This window comes from Eriocheir sinensis, chromosome 55 (genome assembly GCF_024679095.1).
Source record: "Eriocheir sinensis breed Jianghai 21 chromosome 55, ASM2467909v1, whole genome shotgun sequence".
In the NCBI taxonomy this organism is placed as follows: Eukaryota; Metazoa; Arthropoda; class Malacostraca; order Decapoda; family Varunidae; genus Eriocheir; species Eriocheir sinensis.
In genome coordinates, this window is record NC_066563.1 from 7,936,591 (window position 1) to 7,956,470 (window position 19,880).

The window sequence follows — 19,880 nt, forward strand, 5'->3', positions numbered from 1 at the left end:
CATAAGAACGTAAGGAGTCTGCATGAGGTCGGTTCGGTTGGCCCATACAAGGCAGCTCTTTTTTTTTTTTGTTTTTTTTTTTTTTTTACAACAAAGGAGACAGCTCAAGGGTACAAAAAAAGGAAACAATAATAAAAAAAAAAAAACCGCTACTCGCTACTCCTAACCTCACCTTACCTCACTATCCATGAATTTACCCAACCTCTCCTGTAATGTATCTATGGTATTGGCACTCACAACATGACCGCCAAGCCTGCTGTTCCGTTCACCCACAACTCTAACTAACACAACAGCCTCTACTAAAGCCTTGTCAAATGTGGGGGGGGGGGGGGGCGTTTGTATAAGCCCTGATATGTTTAAGAATATCCAACATCCGAAACTGATCCTCTCTATTGGGCTTTCGAATTGACTTCTTATTTTTTACGGTACAGAAACTAGTGGACCTCTTGCTCTTGTTGTTGTTGGTGGTGGTGGCGGTGGTGGTGTTGGTGGTGATGGTGGTTTTCCTCTGCTTCTGCTTCTTCTTGTTTCCCCTCAGCCGTTTTCTTTCCCGGTAAAAATGCGAATATAGGCCACGAACGTAAATTGATACCCTCCCTTGTGGTCAGGTTTAACCCTCGCAAATCCAGACAGTAAATCCGGTGAGAGCCAGAGAGAGAGAGAGAGAGAGAGAGAGAGAGATTGGGATGTAACGCGAATAAAGAGAGTAGGCGTATGGCTGGAGATAAGTAAGAAGAGGATAGAAAGAAGGAAGAAAGAAAAGAGTAGAAGGAAGAGAAAAAAAAGTTCTGAATCAGTAACCAAAAAATGAGAGAGAAAGAGTAGAAGGAAAAGTAATTAAGATGGAAATGGAGGAGGAAAAGAGAAAAGGTGAGAGAGAGAGAGAGAGAGAGAGAGAGAGAGAGAGACCGAATAGATTTCCTTGTCAAACGTAATCTCTCTTTTGACATGTAAAGGAAATCAGAGCGAGCGAGCCATCGAGAGAGAGAGAGAGAGAGAGAGAGAGAGAAACATTGCAGTAGGTTCAGTCCAAATATAGACTCAGGCTTAAATAAACTAGTTTCCCCTTACTCAGACAAAATCAAATATCACAAAGAATACGTAGAAACACTGTCCTCTGGTATCCTATTGGCTCCTCTTATTCCTTCTCCTCCTCCTCCTCCTCCTCCTTCTCATCTTACCCCTTCCATCATCCATTCCTTACAACAATATCGAAAGAGAAATATATATAGTGCAATCTTCTATGCCTGTCTCTGCTATTTCATCGTTTTACACTATACACTGATCCCACTAAAACCAAAGTACATGTTCTCAAACGCTTTCGGACCTCACAATATCTCTTTCCAAAGGCCACAAAGAACATCAGTCGGGTTCTAATCAGTGGGTTTTTTTACGTTCACGGTGCAGAAGCCTCGTCAAACTATCACCAGGCTCATAAAACAACCCACTATGGAAATACTGACACCACCGCAACCACGACGCAAGCCTTATCATATGCGCAGAGGCCTTGTCAGAGAGATAGAGAGAGAGAGAGTGGGAGGACGGGATTTTTAAGATGAAACACAGATAAGGTTGTCGGAAGTGGTGAGAGAGAGAGAGAGACTAATTAAGCCAGGTACGAGGAGAGCCACTCTACCTGTCGCCCTTAACAAGACAGGTAACCAAGGAGGATGTTTTTTTCAGATTCTTACCTTCCCGTGCGCTCTCTCTCTCTCTCTCTCTCTCTCTCTCTCTCTCTCTCTCTCTCTCTCTCTCTCTCTCTCTCTCTCTCTCTCTCTCTCTCTCTCTCTCTCTCTCTCTCTCTCTCTCTCTCTCTCTCTCTCTCTCTCTCTCTCTCTCTCTCTCTCTCTCTCTCTCTCTCTCTCTCTCTCTCTCTCTCTCTCTCTCTCTCTCTCTCTCTCTCTCGCTCGCTCTGTTTGATAGACATCCAAACATTGTTACTGATATTCTCGGTTCGCTGCGCTGTCTATAAATACCTGGGTAGTTGGGTCTCTCTCTCTCTCTCTCTCTCTCTCTCTCTCTCTCTCTCTCTCTCTCTCTCTCTCTCTCTCTCTCTCTCTCTCTCTCTCTCTCTCTCTCTCTCTCTCTCTCTCTCTCTCTCTCTCTCTCTCTCTCTCTCTCTCTCTCTCTCTCTCTCTCTCTCTCTCTCTCTCTCTCTCTCTCTCTCTCTCTCTCTCTCTCTCTCTCTCTCTCTCTCTCTCTCTCTCTCTCCCTCCTCCCTCCTCCCCTCCTTCTCCTCTCTCCTCCTCCTCTCCCGCTTTTAGGAAATTAAATATCTCGACTTTCTAGAGCAAAAAGACGCACAGAAAGTCACTCTGCTTGTAGCGGTATTTTTGTCTCCCTTTGTCCCTCTGTACATGGCCAGCGGGCTCATTAGAGAGAGAGAGAGAGAGAGAATTTCGGAGAACCTCAAAGCTTTCTATGTTGTTTGGTGTGTGTGTGTGTGTGTGTGTGTGTGTGTGTGTGTGTGGCTGTGGGTGTGTGGGTGGAGAGAGAGAGAGAGAGAGAGAGGTGGGGGAGGGAGTCGAAAATGGAAACGAAAAATTGGGGGAAAAAAGCTAAGTAGAGAGAAAACTTAAAATAGGGCAGTGTGTGTGTGTGTGTGTGTGTGTGTGTGTGTGTGTGTGTGTGTGATCATCTACTGCAGGTTAATTAATATTGCAACGCTGTGAAAATACGATAAAACTAAAAAACAATGAAAAGTATATATATAACATTCTATTTTTATAAGCCAGATATATTATTAGTGATGGGCATATTCTCTCCTCTAGTGATATTAAACCCTTCAACATTTTTATTTTTTATTTTTTCTAACTTGTTTTCCTCATCTTTCTCCTTTTTTTCCCTTTTCATTCATTTTTTCCTACTTTTCCTTTTTTTTTTTTTGCCTCATAAGAGTACGACTCCTCTCCTCCCTCCGCTGTTTCCTTCTTTTCTCCACTGTTTCCTTTATTTTCCTTTTTTACCTTTTTTTCCTTTTTTTTCTTTTTCCTTTTCCTTTTTTTCCTCCCTCCACTGTTTCCTTTTCTCCACGGTTTCCTCTTTTTCCTCTTTTTTCCTCTTATTTCCTTTTTTCCTTGTTTTTCCTTTTATCCACTGTTTCCTTCTTTTCCTTTCTCTTTTTCTTTCTTCGAGTTTCTTTTCCTCTCTTTCCTTCTTCTTCTTCTTCGTTAGCGTGTCTGTTGCATTCACACTTTATCATATCTCTCTCTCTCTCTCTCTCTCTCTCTCTCTCTCTCTCTCTCTCTCTCTCTCTCTCTCTCTCTCTCTCTCTCTCTCTCTCTCTCTCTCTCTCTCTCTCTCTCTCTCTCTCTCTCTCTCTCTCTCTCTCTCTCTCTCTCTCTCTCTCTCCTATCTTTATTTCTTTCGTATCTTATTTTCTTTTCTTTTTTTGTCTGGTCTTCATTTTTTTATTTTCTTCCTCTTTTCCTCTTATTCTTTTCATTTTCCTCTTGTTATCATTTTCTCCTCTGTCACTTCCTTTCTTCTCATCTCCTATCCTCCCTCTCTATCAATTTATCTATCCATCTGTCTATCTATCTCCATCCCATCTTGTTTTCCCATCCTCGGTTATTATTTATTCGGCCGTACAGCTTTCCATTCGTAGTTCCAGGAAAGGCCGGCGCTGACGCATATATATAAAAGCCCTTCCTGAGAACTCCCAAGCCTTGTGAGATTATCATTAGAGACGAGCTAACCGGGGGCAGATGTGTTGTATTTTCCGCTGCACGATTTTCAGGGAAGGGAGAAGGAGGATGGCAAACAGGGGATTACATAACACCTCTTATCATGTAATTGACTGCTCTTTCGGCCACCTCTGGATTCTTTACAGGAGCAGCGAGTAGCGAGCTTTTTTTATTGTTGTTTCGTATTTTTTGTGCCCTTGTGCTGTCTCCTTTGCTGTAAAAAAAAGAAATTACAGGTGGTATTAAGGGGAGTATGTATTTTCCTCCGGGTGATTGCAGGTGAGGTGGATTTGAAGGTATATATAAAGGGTTGTGTGTTTGTAGGGTGGCTATAGAATAATGATGAAGGGGTTAGAATAACGTTTTGAGGTTTGTTTAGAATAAGGGGAGGTTGTAGATGTGTTCATGTTAAAAAAAAATTTACAACAAAGGAGACAACTCAAGGGCACAAAATAAGGAAACAATAATATAAAAAAAAAGCCCGCTACTCGCTGCTCCTAAAAAAAAAATCAAAAGAGGTGGCCGAAAGAGAGGTCAGTTTCGGGAGGAGAGGTGTCCTGATACCCGTTTATTACTAATGTGTTTTTTTTTCTCTCCCCCGCTTGGATGTGTGTGTGTGTGTGTGTGTGTGTGTGTGTGTGTGTGTGTGTGCGCGCGTACAGGTGACGAAGGAGGAGGTGGATCGACTGGTTCAGGCTGACGTACCGCCTCTCACGCACTTCCACCGAGACTTCTGCTCCTTCAGGTAAGTCCAGGTGCTCTCTCTCTCTCTCTCTCTCTCTCTCTCTCTCTCTCTCTCTCTCTCTCTCTCTCTCTCTCTCTCTCTCTCTCTCTCTCTCTCTCTCTCTCTCTCTCTCTCTCTCATTATTTCTGTTTTTTTTCTTTTTTCTTTTATTTTTATCGTCTTTTTTTCTTTTCTTGTTCTTTTTCCTTCTTCTTTCTTCCATCTTTCTTTCCTTCCTTCCTTCCTTCCTTCCTCCCTCCTTTCCTTTCTTCCTTCCCTCCCTTCTTCCTCTCCTCCACTTCTTCGTAATCCTCTAATGTTTTTCTTTTTTCCTCCTCCTCCTCCTCCTCCTCCTCCTCTTCCTATCATCATTACCATAACGATTAATCTTCCTTTCACTTCTCCATCGTTCTTCCTTTCCCTCCCTTCATCCTTCACCTTCTTTTTCCCATTTTCCTTTTTTCCCCTCTTCTCCTTCTCTCTTCCTCCTTCGCTTTGCTTATTCCTCTTTCTCATCTTTTCTTTATATTTTCTCCTCTCGTTTTATTTTCATTCTTTCTTTTTCCCTCTTTTCCTTATTTTCTGTTGTTGTTTTTCCTCCTCTTTTTCTCATTTCCTCTTTTTCTTTTGCTTATTCCTTTTTCTCTTCTTCGTTTAATATTTTTTTCACTCGTTTTCTTTGTCCTTCCTTTTATCTTCTTCATCTTCTTATTTTCTGTTTTTCTTCTGTCTCCTTTCTCATTTCCTCTCCTTTTCTCTTCTTTTTCTTCTTGTTATTTTTATTCTTTCTCCTCTTCTCATTTCCTGTCTTTCTTATCTTCCCTTCCCTCTCTCTATCCCCGTCTTCCTCCTTCTCCTCATCCTTCTTATCCTTCTCCTTCTCCTCCTCCTCCTCCTCCTCCTCCTCCAATCTTTTTAATCTCCTTAACTCCTCTCCTTCACCACTTCCTCTCCTCCTCCTCCTCCTTCTTCCCTCCTTCAAGATATCCTTCTCTCCTCCTCCTCCTCCTCTTTTTTTATCTCCTCTTCCTCCTTCCATTCCTCCTCTCGTCACCCGAGTTTCTTCGTTGCACATAACTTCCTTTCCTGAGGTATTTGCTTTCTCTCTCTCTCTCTCTCTCTCTCTCTCTCTCTCTCTCTCTCTCTCTCTCTCTCTCTCTCTCTCTCTCTCTCTCTCTCTCTCTCTCTCTCTCTCTCTCTCTCTCTCTGATCTCCTTTTCTTCATCTCATATAAAACTTTCCTGTCTTTTTTCTTCCTTTTTTTCTTTCCTTTTTCATCTCATTTTTATCTTTTTCTTCTTCCTTTTTTCTTTTGTGTTTCGTCGCTTTTTCATTTTTTTCTTCCTCTTTTCTTTCTTGTTCCATCTCCTGTTCATCCTTTTTTTCTCACTTGCTTTCTTTCAACTATTTTCGTCTTTTCTTTATTTTTCTCTTTCTTCTATTTTTATTTCCTTACTTTCTTCATTTCTTTTATCATTTTGCTTCTATCTCAACTCTCATTCATTCCTTTTCCTTGATTTCTTCTTATTTTCCTTATTTTCCAGTTTTTTTTCTTATATTTTAGTCTTTCTTTTATTCCAGTGTTGTTTTTGATATATTTTTTTCCCTTCCCCTTCTGTTTTGTTTTATTTTCATTTCTTTCCCTAAAACTTAATGGAAGCACTTTTTAACAACCCCATTCTCCAGTGTGTGTGTGTGTGTGTGTGTGTGTGTGTGTGTGTGTGTGTGTGTGTGTGTGTGTGTGTGTGTGTGTGTGTGTGTGTGTGCGCTCTATTTTTTTCTTCTTTTTTTTACATAATATTCCCCTCATCATCAAAGCTTGTGGGGAATATGAGTTTCTTTTTTTTGTTTTTTGTTTTCCTCTTATGATCTGTTTCTCTCGCCCACTCTCTCTCTCTCTCTCTCTCTCTCTCTCTCTCTCTCTCTCTCTCTCTCTCTCTCTCTCTCTCTCTCTCTCTCTCTCTCTCTCTCTCTCTCTCTCTCTCTCTCTCTCTCTCTCTCTCTCTCTCTCTCTCTTCTGTTCTTATTAGGATTCTCACGTTATTTCGATGGCTTGCTCTCTCTCACTCCTTAATTAATTCTCTCTCTCTCTCTCTCTCTCTCTCTCTCTCTCTCTCTCTCTCTCTCTCTCTCTCTCTCTCTCTCTCTCTCTCTCTCTCTCTCTCTCTCTCTCTCTCTCTCGTTGATAGTGGTTTTATTCGATCAGGAATTCACTTTCGTTTTTAGAGAGAAATGGAAGGGAGAACAGGTAGATAGATACAGATAGACAGATAGATAGATAGATGGATAGATAGACCGAACAAGAAGAGATAAAGGTTAACAAATAGATAAGTACACATAAATGAGTACACCCACGAATCACACACACACACACACACAACCACAAACTTGCACGGGGTCTCGAGTGTTGCAATGGCTGTCGCTTTGTGTTTCCCGCCCTGACATCCACACGAGCGGTACAAGTTTCTGACAGCTCCTCTCCCGCCTCGTACCGCGTTGAAAGTGTTGTCGCTCTTAAACTATCCCTCTCTCCCCCACCCTATGACTCCCACTGCCTCCAGCTCGACACGCCACCTGAGCCTTGTATGTATCGTCCCGTGGAAATAGTTCATGTTAGTATGTATAAGGGTTAACGTGTCAGGTGAAGATTAGATTCATAAATGGATGGGGAGAGCAGATGATGAATAGCTTGTTAGTGTGTGATGTCATTTGTCACCTAACTGTTCCCTTGTCTCTGTATATCTTGTTTTTGTGTAATATTTATCTCTGTCTTTACGTGTTAAGGCCCCTGCTGGTCCCTGGAAGCCCGTAGTGCCTGTCAAAGCCGCAGTACTGTCATGTTACAACTAACTTTGCCGTGAAGCATCTTGTGACTTCTTTATTAATTTTAAAAGTTGGCGTGTGACTCCCGCGGTCATGGTACCGGAGTTGGTCTGGTGGCAATAAGTCTGACTGGCGTGTGTTAGTTTGTTAGTATGAAAGGAAGACTTCAGCGCCGTATTGATGTACACGTGTATGCTGCGGCCTGGGACTTGAGGCGTCGAATGGCATAATTGACGCTAATTATTGCATCAGCGCGGGGCCGCGGACAGCACGAGGCAGCGAGCCGCGGCCCGTCGAGTCCTGCCCCAGATCCAGCCCTCAGCGTCTCCTTCTCCGGGATTTGCTTCTGCGTCACACGAAAAAAAAAAACTTAAAAAAGAGACATGTTCCCAGAGTCAGCCTCAAAGAGAAGCAGCACGCGGAAGTAGCAACAAGGTCCCGAGGGCGTCCACAGGCTCGCGGGGGGTCGGCTCCGGCGCGGCGGGCAAGGCGGGGGGCGGGAGCCGTCTGTGGGGCGCTGACCCTGCCTCACGCCGGCGTTGAGGGGGGGCAGGGTGGTGGCGGGGGTGAGGGGTGCTGGGATTAGCTCACCGTGATGCCGTGACCCGACCGGTTTTGCCCTCAGTTGTTACCAAGTCCTGCGGCGACGGAGGCTCGGACGGGACGAAACAGACAGGAAAAAAGAAAAATATATAACAACACGAGCAACTCTCAGTGGTTAATGGCGCGTCACAGTGGTGGTGGTGGTGGTGGTGATAGAAGCGGCGGAGTTGGGTACCAATGGTGGTGATGGTGATGGTGCTATTGGTGGTGATGGAAGTGGCGGTGTTGCATAGCAGTGGTGGCGGTGCTGGTGCTGTTGTTGGTGGTGACGGTGGTGGTGGTGGTGTGGTGGTGGTGGGCTGCAGAGGTGGGGGGCTGGGGGGGGGATGTAACGTGAGAGGAGCAAAGAGCAACATTAATAAAACATAAGCGTGAAGAGACGGAAGAAGAGCACACACACACACACACACACACACACACACACCGTGGCGCAACTGGTTAGAGCGCTGCGCTGCCAGACTTCACGGTCTGCCAGGGCGGCGGTTCGAGCCCGCTCAGGCCGGATTCTCTCAGTTGACTAGGAGTGGTTACTGACCTCCCTTGATCAAGGGGGATGGGGTACCATACACACGCACACACACACGAAGACAAGCACAAACACATATACAGACTTGATTTACAGTAGAGGCAGTTCAAGGGCATAACAACAACGCAAAATACTGCTATGTAGAGAGACAGTTACATAAATACATAAATAGATAGATAAATAGATAGATAGATACTTACTGCTATCATCTTACAGTTTTAACGACAACAATATACGTCATCTTTTGTAGAGTCTGTATAAATGCAGCTTCGTAATGCAAGAGTTCACCAGTATCCTAACTCTTTCATCTCTTTCACCCATAAACACTAGAGCAGCTTCCCTTATACTATGTTTCCTCCTTCCTACGACCATTTTAGATACTGTTTATTTACTTAGGTCAGCTGAAGTTCAGCTTTATGCAGTACCACTTCCTAATCCAAGCGTTAACCAGTATCTTCAGTCTTTCACCTCTTTCACGGGTAAACTCTGAAGCAGCTTTCCTTCCATTCATTGTATTCCTCCCTTCCTACGACTTAAACTCTCTCTCAGGAAGGGAGTAGCAAACCACCTGAGGAAGGAGCTAAATCGATCATCTGACTTTTTCAAATCTTTTAAGAAGCAGATTCTTTTTTTTTTTTGAGTTTTTGTTTTTAATCTTCCTTTGGTCCTTTGTCTCGTTAACAGTAGAGAAGAAATATAAGGTTTACTTTTTCATACTTTACCAGCACGTGTCAGGATAGGTCATGTCAAGTCAGGTTAGGTAAGGTCAGGTCGGGTTAGGTTAGCTTACGTCAGATTAGGTTAGGCCATTTTAGGTTAGGTCGGACTAGGTTAGGTAAGGTTAGGTTAGGTCAGATTAGGTTAGCTCAGGTTAAATTAGGTCATCTCAGGTTAGGTCAAGTCAGGTCATTGCTCCCTGCGGTCCTCTCCCCTTTAGCTCGCCTCGCTCAGTGCCTTCTCATTCCTCTTAATTAAACACAATGTCCCACCTGTAATTAGTCTGCCCTTAATTTTCTCGACTTTTCATCCGTCTCAAAAATCCACTAACTAAAGAGAGAGAGAGAGAGAGAGAGAGAGAGAGAGAGAGAGAGTAAATAAAACACGAACTAATAGGAAAAACGAAAAAAAATGAGACCACCATAAAAAACTAGGGAAAACGAGAAAAAATATATATAAAAAACGTAAGGGCAGACCTGCAGAGAGAGAGAGAGAGAGAGAGAGAGAGAGAGAGAGAGAGAGAGAGAGAGAGAGAGACCCTTGCTCCTCCATCCTCACAAGGTCATTCACTTTATTCCTTTGCAAACTCTCCTTCTTCTTCTTCTCCTCCTCTCCTTCCTCTTCCTCTTCCTCTTACCCCTCTTCTTCTTCGTCGCCGTGAGAGTTTCCAGGATGTTGGTGATGCGATTCTCTCATATAAGGAATCCTACTCCTCTTCCTTTTCTTCCTCCTCCTCCTCCTCCTCCTCTTCCTCTTCCTCTTCCATGTTTGCCCTGCCATATCTCCTCAACCAGACTTTTACTTTATATATTTTCCTCTTCGTGTCCTCCTCCTCCTCCTCCTCCTCCTCCTCCTCCTCCTCCTCCTCCTCCTCCTCCTCCTCCTCCTCTCTCTCTCTCCTTATTTTCTCTCCAATTTCTTGTGTTCCGTTTATCATGAGTTGGTTTGACTTTTTGTTTTGTTTATTCTTTGTCTGTTTATCTATCTATCTGCCTGTCTGTCTGTCTATCTATCTACTCTCTTGTTACTATCTACTCTCTCTGAATGTTTGTTTGTCTTTCTGCTCGTTCATCTCTCTCTCTCTCTCTCTCTCTCTCTCTCTCTCTCTCTCTCTCTCTCTCTCTCTCTCTCTCTCTCTCTCTCTCTCTCTCTCTCTCTCTCTCTCTCTCTCTCTCTCTCTCTCTCTCTCTCTCTCTCTCTCTCTCTCTCTCTCTCTCTCTCTCTCTCTCTCTCTCTCTCTCTCTCTCTCTCTCTCTCTCTCTCTCTCATCATAGCTGCCCTTACGATTTTTTTTCCTCATTTTCTGTAGTTTTATTTTTATTTATTTATTTATTTATTTATTTTTTATTCGTCCGTTTTCGTCTAGGTATGCTCTCTCTCTCTCTCTCTCTCCTTAAGTGCAGTATCCGCGCCTCATGTATCAGCTGGCCGTGTCCTTGAACCCCGTGTCCCTCTCTTCGCAGATACTTCCCTCGGCAGCTGGCGGACCCCTGCACCACCCCGGCGATCCTCTCGATGGTGGAGAGCCTCGGCATGATCACCAAGTTCAGGCTGAGTCGCGAGTCCTTGGCCAGGTGAGTGTGGAAAGTCAGGCTACTCTTTCCTTTTTACTTTTGTGGGAGCGGCGAGTAGCGGGCTTTTTTTTTTTTTTTTTGTATCCTTTTTGTTGCCCTTGAGCCGTATCCTTTAATGAAAAAAAAAGGGATGGACGGAGGAGGAGAGTGGGTTGCAGTTCGGTATTGTCAGTCGCTTCCACTCCCTAATGCAAGAGTTAACCAGGAGCTCCAGTCTTTCATTTCTTTCATAAGTAAACTCTGAGGCAGCTTTCGTTCCGCTCACTGTTTTAACCTCCTTCCTACGACTTAAACACCTGAGAACTAGCTAAATCGATAAGGGGTGATGGGAATGAAGGAAGGAGAGAGATGGGCACATAGAAAAAGAAGAAATACTTTGAAGAAAACACCACAGAACTAACACCAGGGAACTAGTTAAATCGATAAAGGATAATGGGACCGAAGGAAGAAGAAAGACAGACAGACAGACACACACACAGACAAGGGTAGACGATGAACAGTAAACCAACTAGACAAAAAAAAGTACTCTAAAACAATATCCTTGACTCAAAATATCGAGGAACACAACATAACAGCAACAGTACTCAAGCGAGGTTCGAATGCCTTAAGAAGTGTGTCCTCATTGGTGTTTGATAGCAGTAGCGTGTGTGTGGCTTGCCCTTGTCTGGCCTGGCGGGGGGCACTTGGAGTTAATGAAGCTCGTTAGCCTGTTGGTCGTAATGGCTGATGAGTTGGCTGACTGAGTGGCTGGTAGACTGACTGGGTGACTGTTTGACTGACTGACTGGTTGGCTGACTGACTGGCTGACTGACTGGCTTATTGACTGACTGGGTGACTAAGTGGCTGACTGGGTGACAGGCTGGTTGACTGACTGGCTGGTTCATTGGCTGACTGGGTGACTGGCTGACTGGTTTATTGATTGGCTGACTGACTGGTTGGTTGGTTGGCTGACTGGGTGACTGACTGGCTGGTTGACTGGTTGACTGGCTGGCTGGCTGGCTGGCTGACGGGTTGGCTGACTGGTTGGCTGACTGACTGGGTGGCTGACTGACTGGCTTACTGACTGGCTGGCTGACTGATTGGGTGACTGGCTTGCGCTGGTTGACTGACTGGGTGGCTGGCTGGCTGGTTGACTGGCTGACTGGCTGGCTGGTTGACTGGTTGGCTCATAGCATTCGGAGATGGAGTACGTCACATGTGTTGGCTAATGAGAGAGAGAGAGAGAGAGAGAGAGAGAGAGAGAGATTACGAGGCTAGCCAGGCAACCAGCGGGGGCGGGCGGGGGCGGCGAGGTGGGTCATGGGAGCAGAGGAATTGAGACCCAACCCCAGGAGACTCCCTTCGCCAGTTATGACCCCTTGTTAGCTGCCGAGGGAGGGGGTGTTGCAGGAAGACCCGGGGTTGAGGGTACTGGGGACGAAGGAAGGAGAGGGAAGGACACAGATGAAGGAGAATAAGAGAGAAAGAGGATGTTGAAGGGAGAGAATGAGAAGAGAGGATGGTAGTGCAGGAAGGCCAAGGGTTGAGGGTTATGGGGACGAAGGAAGGAGAGGCAAGGACACGAACGAAAAGGGGGAAATAAGAAAGAAATAGAAACAAAGAATGAAGGGAAAAGAGAGAGGGAGGAAGGTTAGAAGAAAGGGAGGAACAGGAAGATGGAAACAAGCAAAGAGGAAGAGAGAAAGGGTTGCAAAAGATAAACAAGAGGAACAGGAAAGGGGAGCTACAGGAAGGTGAAAATAAGCAAAAGAGAAAAGAGGAAGAGGGGAGAAGAATGACGGTAACAAACAAGGAAGAGGAAGAGAAGAGATGTAGAAGGTAGAAGCAAGCAAAGAGGAAGAGAGAAAGAGGGGAAGAGAATGATAAAAACAAAGAGGAAAGGAAGGCAAAGACGAGGAAAGAGGAAAAGAGAGAGAGAGGTGAGAAAGACTGTTGGACGCAAAAGAAGAGGGAAGAGGAAAAAGGAGGAGGAGGAAAGCAGAAACAAAGGAAGGGAAAAAGATAGGTGAAAAAGATGACAGAAGCAACATTAGAGGAAAAAGGAAGAAAGAGGAGGAGGAACGTAGAAACAAAGTAAGAGGAAGATAGGAAGAGAACTAAAGACTGATCATAGCAAAACAAGAGGAAATAAAGAGGCGTTACACTACAAGACACTACGAAGTAAAAGAGGGAATAGGAAACGATGGAAAGATGAAAAGAAAACCACTAAAGTAAAGAGAGGCGGATAAGTACCTCGTATCGGCGGCTTTATGAAGAGGAAGAGGAAGAGGAAGAGGAGAACCAAGCCAATGTTTACTCTTAGGTTTAGCTTTGGACACGATGTAGAGAGGAAGGGAATGAAGGTGAAGATGGTTGAAAGGAAGGTGAAGAAGATGAGGGTTGAGAAGAAGATGAAGGTGGAAACTAAGAAGATGGAGGTGAGGAAGAAGGTGAGAGTGGAGAAACAGGTGGAGGAAGAAGCGAAAGTGAAGAGGATGGTGAAGGAGGTGGAGGCGGAGGCGAAGATGAAGATGAAAATGAAAAGGGAGATGGAAGAAGAGGGGGAAGGTGAAGATGAGGGTGGAGAACGTGAAAAAGATGGTAGAGAAGGCGGAGACGAAGATAAAGAAGATGACAGTGAAGAATATGAGGTTGAGAAGAAGCTGGAGGTGGAAACTAAGAAGATGAAGGTGAGGAAGGTGAAGAAAGTGGAAGCGAAGTTGAAGATGAGAGTGAAGGAACAGGTGGAGGAAGAAGCGAAAGTGAAGAGGATGGTGAAGGAGGTGGAGGCGAAGATGAAGATGAAAATGAAAAGGGAAATGGAAGAAGAGGGGAAGGTGAAGACGAGGGTAGAGAAGGTGAAAAAGATGGTAGAGAAGGCTGAGACGAAGATAAAGAAAGTGAAGAAGGGGGGTATAGAATCGAGTAAAATTTCCACAGGGAACGAATAGAAGAGGGGAAAGCATCTACACGGGAAAACGTTCAGAGGCGAATATGTAAAAGAGGGAACTGATGTAGAGAGAATGATGATGAGAGGTAGCAACAAAAAATAGAAGGAAGAGAGAAAGAGGAGGAAGGAGGGCGAGAGCTAAAGGGATAATGGGAACGAAGGAAGGAAGGGGGAAAGATCTGAAGAGGTAAAGCATTTGATTTGTTTAGCTTAGGTTAGGCTGTCATATATATGTACCCCCCCCCCCTCCTCTGTAAATATCCCCCCTTCTTTTCTCAATAAAAATCTGAAATCTGAATCAGGTCCAAGAAGGGTAAAGGTCCAAGGGTGAAAAAAAAAGTCCACGGGGGTACAATGTCCTACCCTGAGAGGCGAAGGTGGTGGGCCAGGGAGCACACGGAAGGAGAACGCGGGACTCTTCAAAACCACGGGAATGAAACCTTAATTCCGCGTGACAAGATTATCTGTCAGCGGACGGAAAAGAATGAGGTTGTTTGGGAAGGTGGAGGAATGGGGAAAAAAAGAGGAAGGGAAACGAAAGGGAGGGAGGAGAAAGAAGAGGGGAGGGGAAATGAAGAGGTGGTACTGGAAAGAGAGAGAGAGAGCAAATAGAGAGAGAAAAGGGAATAAAGGGTGAACACAGAGAAGACAGGAAAAGGAGAGAGAAAAGAAATAGAGGAAGAAGATGAAGGGAAAAAAAGGGAAGGAAGGAGGAATGGGGAAGGAAATGAAGGAAAAGGTAGAAAAGGGAGGAAAAAGAGAGGGAAGGAGTAAGAAGAGAAAGCGAAAAGGAACAACTAACAAGAGAAGAAAGGAAGAAAAGGAAGGAAAAAGAAAGAGAAGTGAAGAGGAGCTTGGCAAGAAAGGAAAGGAAGAAAAGGGAGGGTAAAGAAATGGAAGGAAGAAGACGAAGAGAAGAAGGGAAGAGGAGAAATACATGGAAACAAAGAGAGAAGGGAAAAAAAAGAGCAAATAGGGAAGAAAGAGAGAAGAGAAAAATGAGAACAAGGAGAGAAGGGATGAAGGGAAGGAACACGGAGAGGAGAAAGAAAGATATTTGTCTCATTACTAGTCCTTCTCTCCTCTCATACTGTTTAATTCTTTCTTCATTACCAGTTCTTCATTTCTTCACTCCTTCCTTCATTAGTTTCTCTTCTTCTTCTTCTCTTCTTGTCATTCTTCTCTCACTTCTCTTCTCTTATTCTGTTCCATTCTCTCTTCATCACCTGTTCTTCATTTCTACACTTCTTGCTTCATTAATTTATCCTTCTCTTCTCCTTCTCTTCTTTTCATTCTCCTCTTACTTCATTCCTCCATTCTGTTCCATTTTTTCTCTCTTCATTATTCGTTCTTCATTTCTACACTTCTTGCTTCATTAACTTCTTCTCTTCTCCTCTCCTCTTGTCATTCTTCTACTTCATCTTCATTCTACTTCCATATTTTCTCTCTTCATCACCCGTTCTTCATTTCTACACTTCTTGCTTCATTAACTTCTCTTCTTATCCTCATCTCTTCTCCTGTCAACCTGTAATTTCCTCCAGCTTAATTACACTCACTCATCGATCCACCACCTCCTTCTCCTTCTCCTCTTTCCTTCATTTCCTCTCTTCATCCTTTCCCTCATATCATCATTTCTTATCAGCCAGGAGCCCTTTGTTCCCTCGTGCACCTTCTTCCTTATCTAAAATTACCTCTGTGCTTGTAACTTCCTTAATGACAGTCCTTTATTTTTTTTTTTCGTTTTTTGCCGCAGTCTAGTCACGTACCGCTCTCTCTTTTTCCTTCTACACACCCTCTGGTCTGTCTTCTTCCCCTTCTCCTTATCTTCTATTCTTGTCTGTCTCTTTTGTCTGTTGTCTGTCTGTTCTGTTATCTTAGTCTTCAATAATAACTTCTTTTTTTTTCTGCACCCCCTTCTATACATTCACCCTTCTCTCCTTCACCTATATACCCTCTGGTCTATCTTCTTCCCCTCCTCCTTATCTTCTATTCTTGTCTGTCTCTTTTGTCTGTTGTCTGTCTGTTCTGTTATCTTAGTCTTCAATAATAACTCCCTTTTTTTCATCCTTCCCCTCATCCTATACATTCACCATTCTCTCCTTCACCTCCTCCTATCTTCTTCTCCTCCTTATCTTCTATTCTTGTCTGTCTCTTTTGTCTGTTGTCTGTCTGTTCTGTTATCTTGAACCTTCAATAATAACTCCCTTTTTCATTCTTCACTCCGTTCTACACATCCACATTCTCTCCTTCACCTCCTACACGTCCTCTGTTCGTTCTCCCTCACCTCCTCCTTCTCGTCTTAATATGTCCCTCTGCACTCTTGAACCTTCAATAATAACTCCCTTTTTCATTCTTCCCCTCATCCTACCCATTCACCCTTCTCTCCTTCACCTCCTACACATCCTCTGTTAGTTCTCCTTCACCTCCTTCTCGTCTCAATATATCCCTCTGTACTCTTGAACCTTCAATAATAACTCCCTTTTTCATTCTTACCCTCCTACACATCTTCCATTGTCTCCTTCACCTCCTACACCCTCTGTTCGTTATCCTTCACCTCCTCCTTCTCGTCTCAATATATCCCTCTGTACTCTTGAACCTTCAATAATACCTCCCTTTTTCTTTCTTTCCCTCATCTTACCCATTCGCCATTCTCTCCTTCACCTCCTATACACCTTCCTTTCCCTTCTTCATCTCCTCCTCTTGTCCTAATCCCTCGCACTGTACTTCTATCCTCTAATGATATCTTTATTTTTCACCTCCTCCTCCTCCTCCTCCTCCTCCTTCTTCTCCTCCCCCGCCTCACGACCCATGATTTCAGGTAACATAATAATCTACCAGTGGGAGAGACGAGACAGTAGGGCATATATGAAGAGCAGAGCAAGGAGGGAGAAGGAAGGAAGAGGAGGAACAGATTAAAACAAGAAAAAAAAGATCTGTCTAGTGGAAGGAGGTAGAGTTTAGGTTAGGATATGAGGGAAAGAGAAAAGAAGGAAGGAAGGCAAAGGAGGATGAACATGAAGAGAGGAACAGAGAGAAAGGGAGAAGGGAAAGGAAGAATAATATGTGAAAGTTAATATGTCTTCCAATTATCTTTCTCAGGTTTACTCTCATGGTCCGCAAGGGTTACCGGGATCCTCCTTATCATAACTGGCTGCACGCTTTCTCGGTCACACACTTCGCCTTCCTGACGCTGCAGAACCTCAAGCTGGTGGAGCGCAACGTTCTCACCCCCCTGGAAGCGCTGGCACTACTCGTCTCGTCTATGTGCCACGACCTGGACCACCGCGGCACCACCAACTCCTTCCAGGTGAGTCTTCTTCATCTTCGTCTTCTTTTTCTTTTTCTTCGTCTTCATTTTTTTCTCCTCTACTTTCGGGGGGGGGAGGGGGTCCTTTGTTTTTTTCTACTTCTACTTCATTTTTTCTTCATCGTTTTCTTCTTCTTTTTTTCTATTTTCTTGTTTTCCTTCTTCGTTTGTTTCTTTTTCTTTTTTTTCTTCTTCTTCTTCTTCTTCTTCTTCTTCTTCTTCTTCTTCTTTTTCCTGTTCCTTCTTCTTCCTTTTCTTCTTCCTTTTCTTTTTTTTCCTGCTCCTTCTTCTTTTTCTTTTTCTTCTTCATTTCGTTTAACGCCTTCCAACCTTCCAGAGTATTGTAATTTCCAGGAGCAGTTTAGTACTGTCCATACCCTCCAAGACATTTTTTTTTCTGTATTTGTAAACTCTCCCAAAACACTTCCATGGGCTGCATGAGGAAAGGAGACCAACACCAACATCCTCCCCTTGTTCCCAGGTGGCGAGCAACTCCGTACTGGCCTCACTCTACTCCTCCGAGGGATCCGTCATGGAGCGTCACCACCTCGCGCAGGCCATGTGCATCCTCAACACCGACGACTGCAACTTCCTGGAGAACCTGAGCCGCGAGGAGTACACCAAGTTCCTCGACCTCATGCGGGATATCATTCTAGGTGAGGCGCCCCGCGTGTAGGCAGCAGCTTTGGGTTGTGGGGGAGGGAGGAGGAGACAAAGTGGCTTTCATGTTCTTGGTTAATTAATCGCCCTCGGCATCTGTGTGTGTGTGTGTGTGTGTGTGTGTGTGTGTGTGTGTGTGTGTGTGTGTGTGTGTGTGTGTGTGTGTGTGTAATTCACCTCTTGGTCTGCTGCGGGTCTCTCTCGTGTGTGTGTGTGTGTGTGTGTGTGTGTGTGTGTGTGTGTGTGTGTGAGAGAGAGTATGCTTGTCTGTCTTATGAACGGTATGCCCTTTCCTCACAGAAACCAACCTTTTTACAGTGATATTGATGTATGAAAAGTGATATTGTCATTACTCGAGATTTCAGGGTCCCCAAGTGTGTGTGTGTGTGTGTGTGTGTGTGTGTGTGTGTGTGTGTGTGTGTGTGTGTGTGTGTGTGTTTGTCTTTTTTCTACAGTAAAGGAAGTACTCAAGGGCAAAAAACTAATTGAGAAAAAAAAACTAATCACTGCCCCTAGGAAAAAAAGTCTTGTTATGGTTTATGCCTTTTTCCCATTTCTCAGAAACTAACCTTTTATAGTATCCTTAAGACATGAAAAGCACTACTGTCATCCGCTCCAGATTCTAGTATTGACTCTGTATATGTGAAATTTTCCTATATTGCCCATTAAAAACGTTTAGTTCAGCTCCAATCTCGCTGAAGTGCCGTCATGGTAATTAGAACCAACCCCAAGGATGTTAAGCTAGCAAAAGAGGGCTGAGAAGGAGGAGGAGTAGGAAAAAAAAGGAGTAGCACCAGTTGAACGCTCTCTTGCATAAGCAGTAACTCGATCCCTTCAAGAAACAGCTGCAGACGCCACTCACGTACTTCTCCAGCAAATCATTTACCAGCGCCTTGGGATGAGTGACATAATCCTCTCATACAGCCTCCCTCCTCACTGCTTCCTGCCATTAATCACGCTGCATGTAAGGAAAATCAACAAACACTTCTCCCCTCCACAGCCACTGACTTGGCCCACCACCTCCGCATCGTGTCGGAGCTGAGGCAGGTGGCGAGCAAAGGCTATGAACCGGACAACCCGCGCCACCACGAGCTGCTCATCTGCCTCCTCATGACAGCCGCAGACTTGTCGGACCAAACGAAGGTGAGTGTCTAACGGAATTTCATATCATCAGGGAGACTTGGGGTCGTATTTTAAAACATTTCGTCGCCCAAGTTCACCTATTTGGCAAGGCTTTCCTAGGAGTTTTGGGCATTTCCAGGGGTAGTTTTATGACCCTGGTGGTAGTCTGACCCTTCCTCTGTACCGTGAACCTAAATAAACACTCAATAGAACCCGATTGACCCCCTCTTTGACTTATAGAAGTACTTGATGTGGGAAGTGAATGTGTCTTGTTATACCAACCTTGGATTCGTAAAACATTAAAAACAAAAAGAGAAATTATTACGCTACAAGATTTCAGATCGCTAATGACCTCTTTTTTTCATTCGACTGCTTCCCTTTATGGACCTTATATGTTAATTCCCCTTTTAATATTTCTACTTTAAATTAACAGAGGGGATCGTCAAGCAGAATTTAACAGATTGCTACACTATCTCGTTCACACTCGACTGCTTCCCTTGAATGACGTTAAATATTGATTCCTCATTAATATTTGTACCACGATTTGTTCCCTTATAATTTCCTTGCTCATTTCTTCTATACTCCCTTCAGCTGAACTTTACATAGAGTGATATATGTGTACCCTCGTAGATTTTCTTTGCTGTCTTCTTTTATACTCCAGTTTAACTACCATGTTTCATTTTCTCTTCGCCAAACTTTCATCATCTCTTTGCCTTGCTTCACGCTCCCAGGACTGGCACCATTTAAAAACCCTTAAAGTCAAACCCATAATTGGTATACAGTGGAAGAGTTCATAAAGTGATTTCCTAACCTAACCGGATGGACCCGTAACAGTTATTTTTATTTTTTTTAGCTCGCTGTGTTGTCATGTTTCATTTTCTCTTCGGCAAACACTCATCACCTCTTTGCCATGGTTCATTTTCTCTTCGGCAAACACTCATCACCTCTTTGCCTTGCTCCCAGGACTGGCACTCCTCCAAACACGTGGCTGAGCTCATCTACAAGGAGTTCTTCACGCAAGGCGACCTGGAGAAGGCGATGGGCAACATGCCGCTGGAGATGATGGACCGAGAGAAGGCCTTCATCCCAGAGCTCCAGCTGCAGTTCCTGGATGATGTGGCCATTCCTGTTTATGAGTAAGATTTAGACTCTTTCTCTAATCATGTGATGCTTTAATATTTGTTTGGTGTTGTGAATTGATTTAAAGAA

At 44.2% G+C, this 19,880-nt stretch overlaps 1 protein-coding gene across 2 annotated transcripts in view; it reads left to right on the forward strand.

The window, feature by feature from the left end:
* LOC126984003 (cGMP-dependent 3',5'-cyclic phosphodiesterase-like) overlaps window positions 1–19,880 on the forward strand; it is a 129,995-nt gene that overhangs the window by 105,421 nt on the left and 4,694 nt on the right. For both annotated transcript variants that reach the window (XM_050837301.1, XM_050837302.1), the window contains 6 exons: window positions 4,349–4,431; window positions 10,543–10,653; window positions 16,682–16,889; window positions 17,371–17,545; window positions 18,550–18,692; window positions 19,635–19,807. In XM_050837301.1, the coding sequence (XP_050693258.1) occupies window positions 4,349–4,431; window positions 10,543–10,653; window positions 16,682–16,889; window positions 17,371–17,545; window positions 18,550–18,692; window positions 19,635–19,807 (893 nt within the window). The remainder of the gene's footprint in view (window positions 1–4,348; window positions 4,432–10,542; window positions 10,654–16,681; window positions 16,890–17,370; window positions 17,546–18,549; window positions 18,693–19,634; window positions 19,808–19,880) is intronic.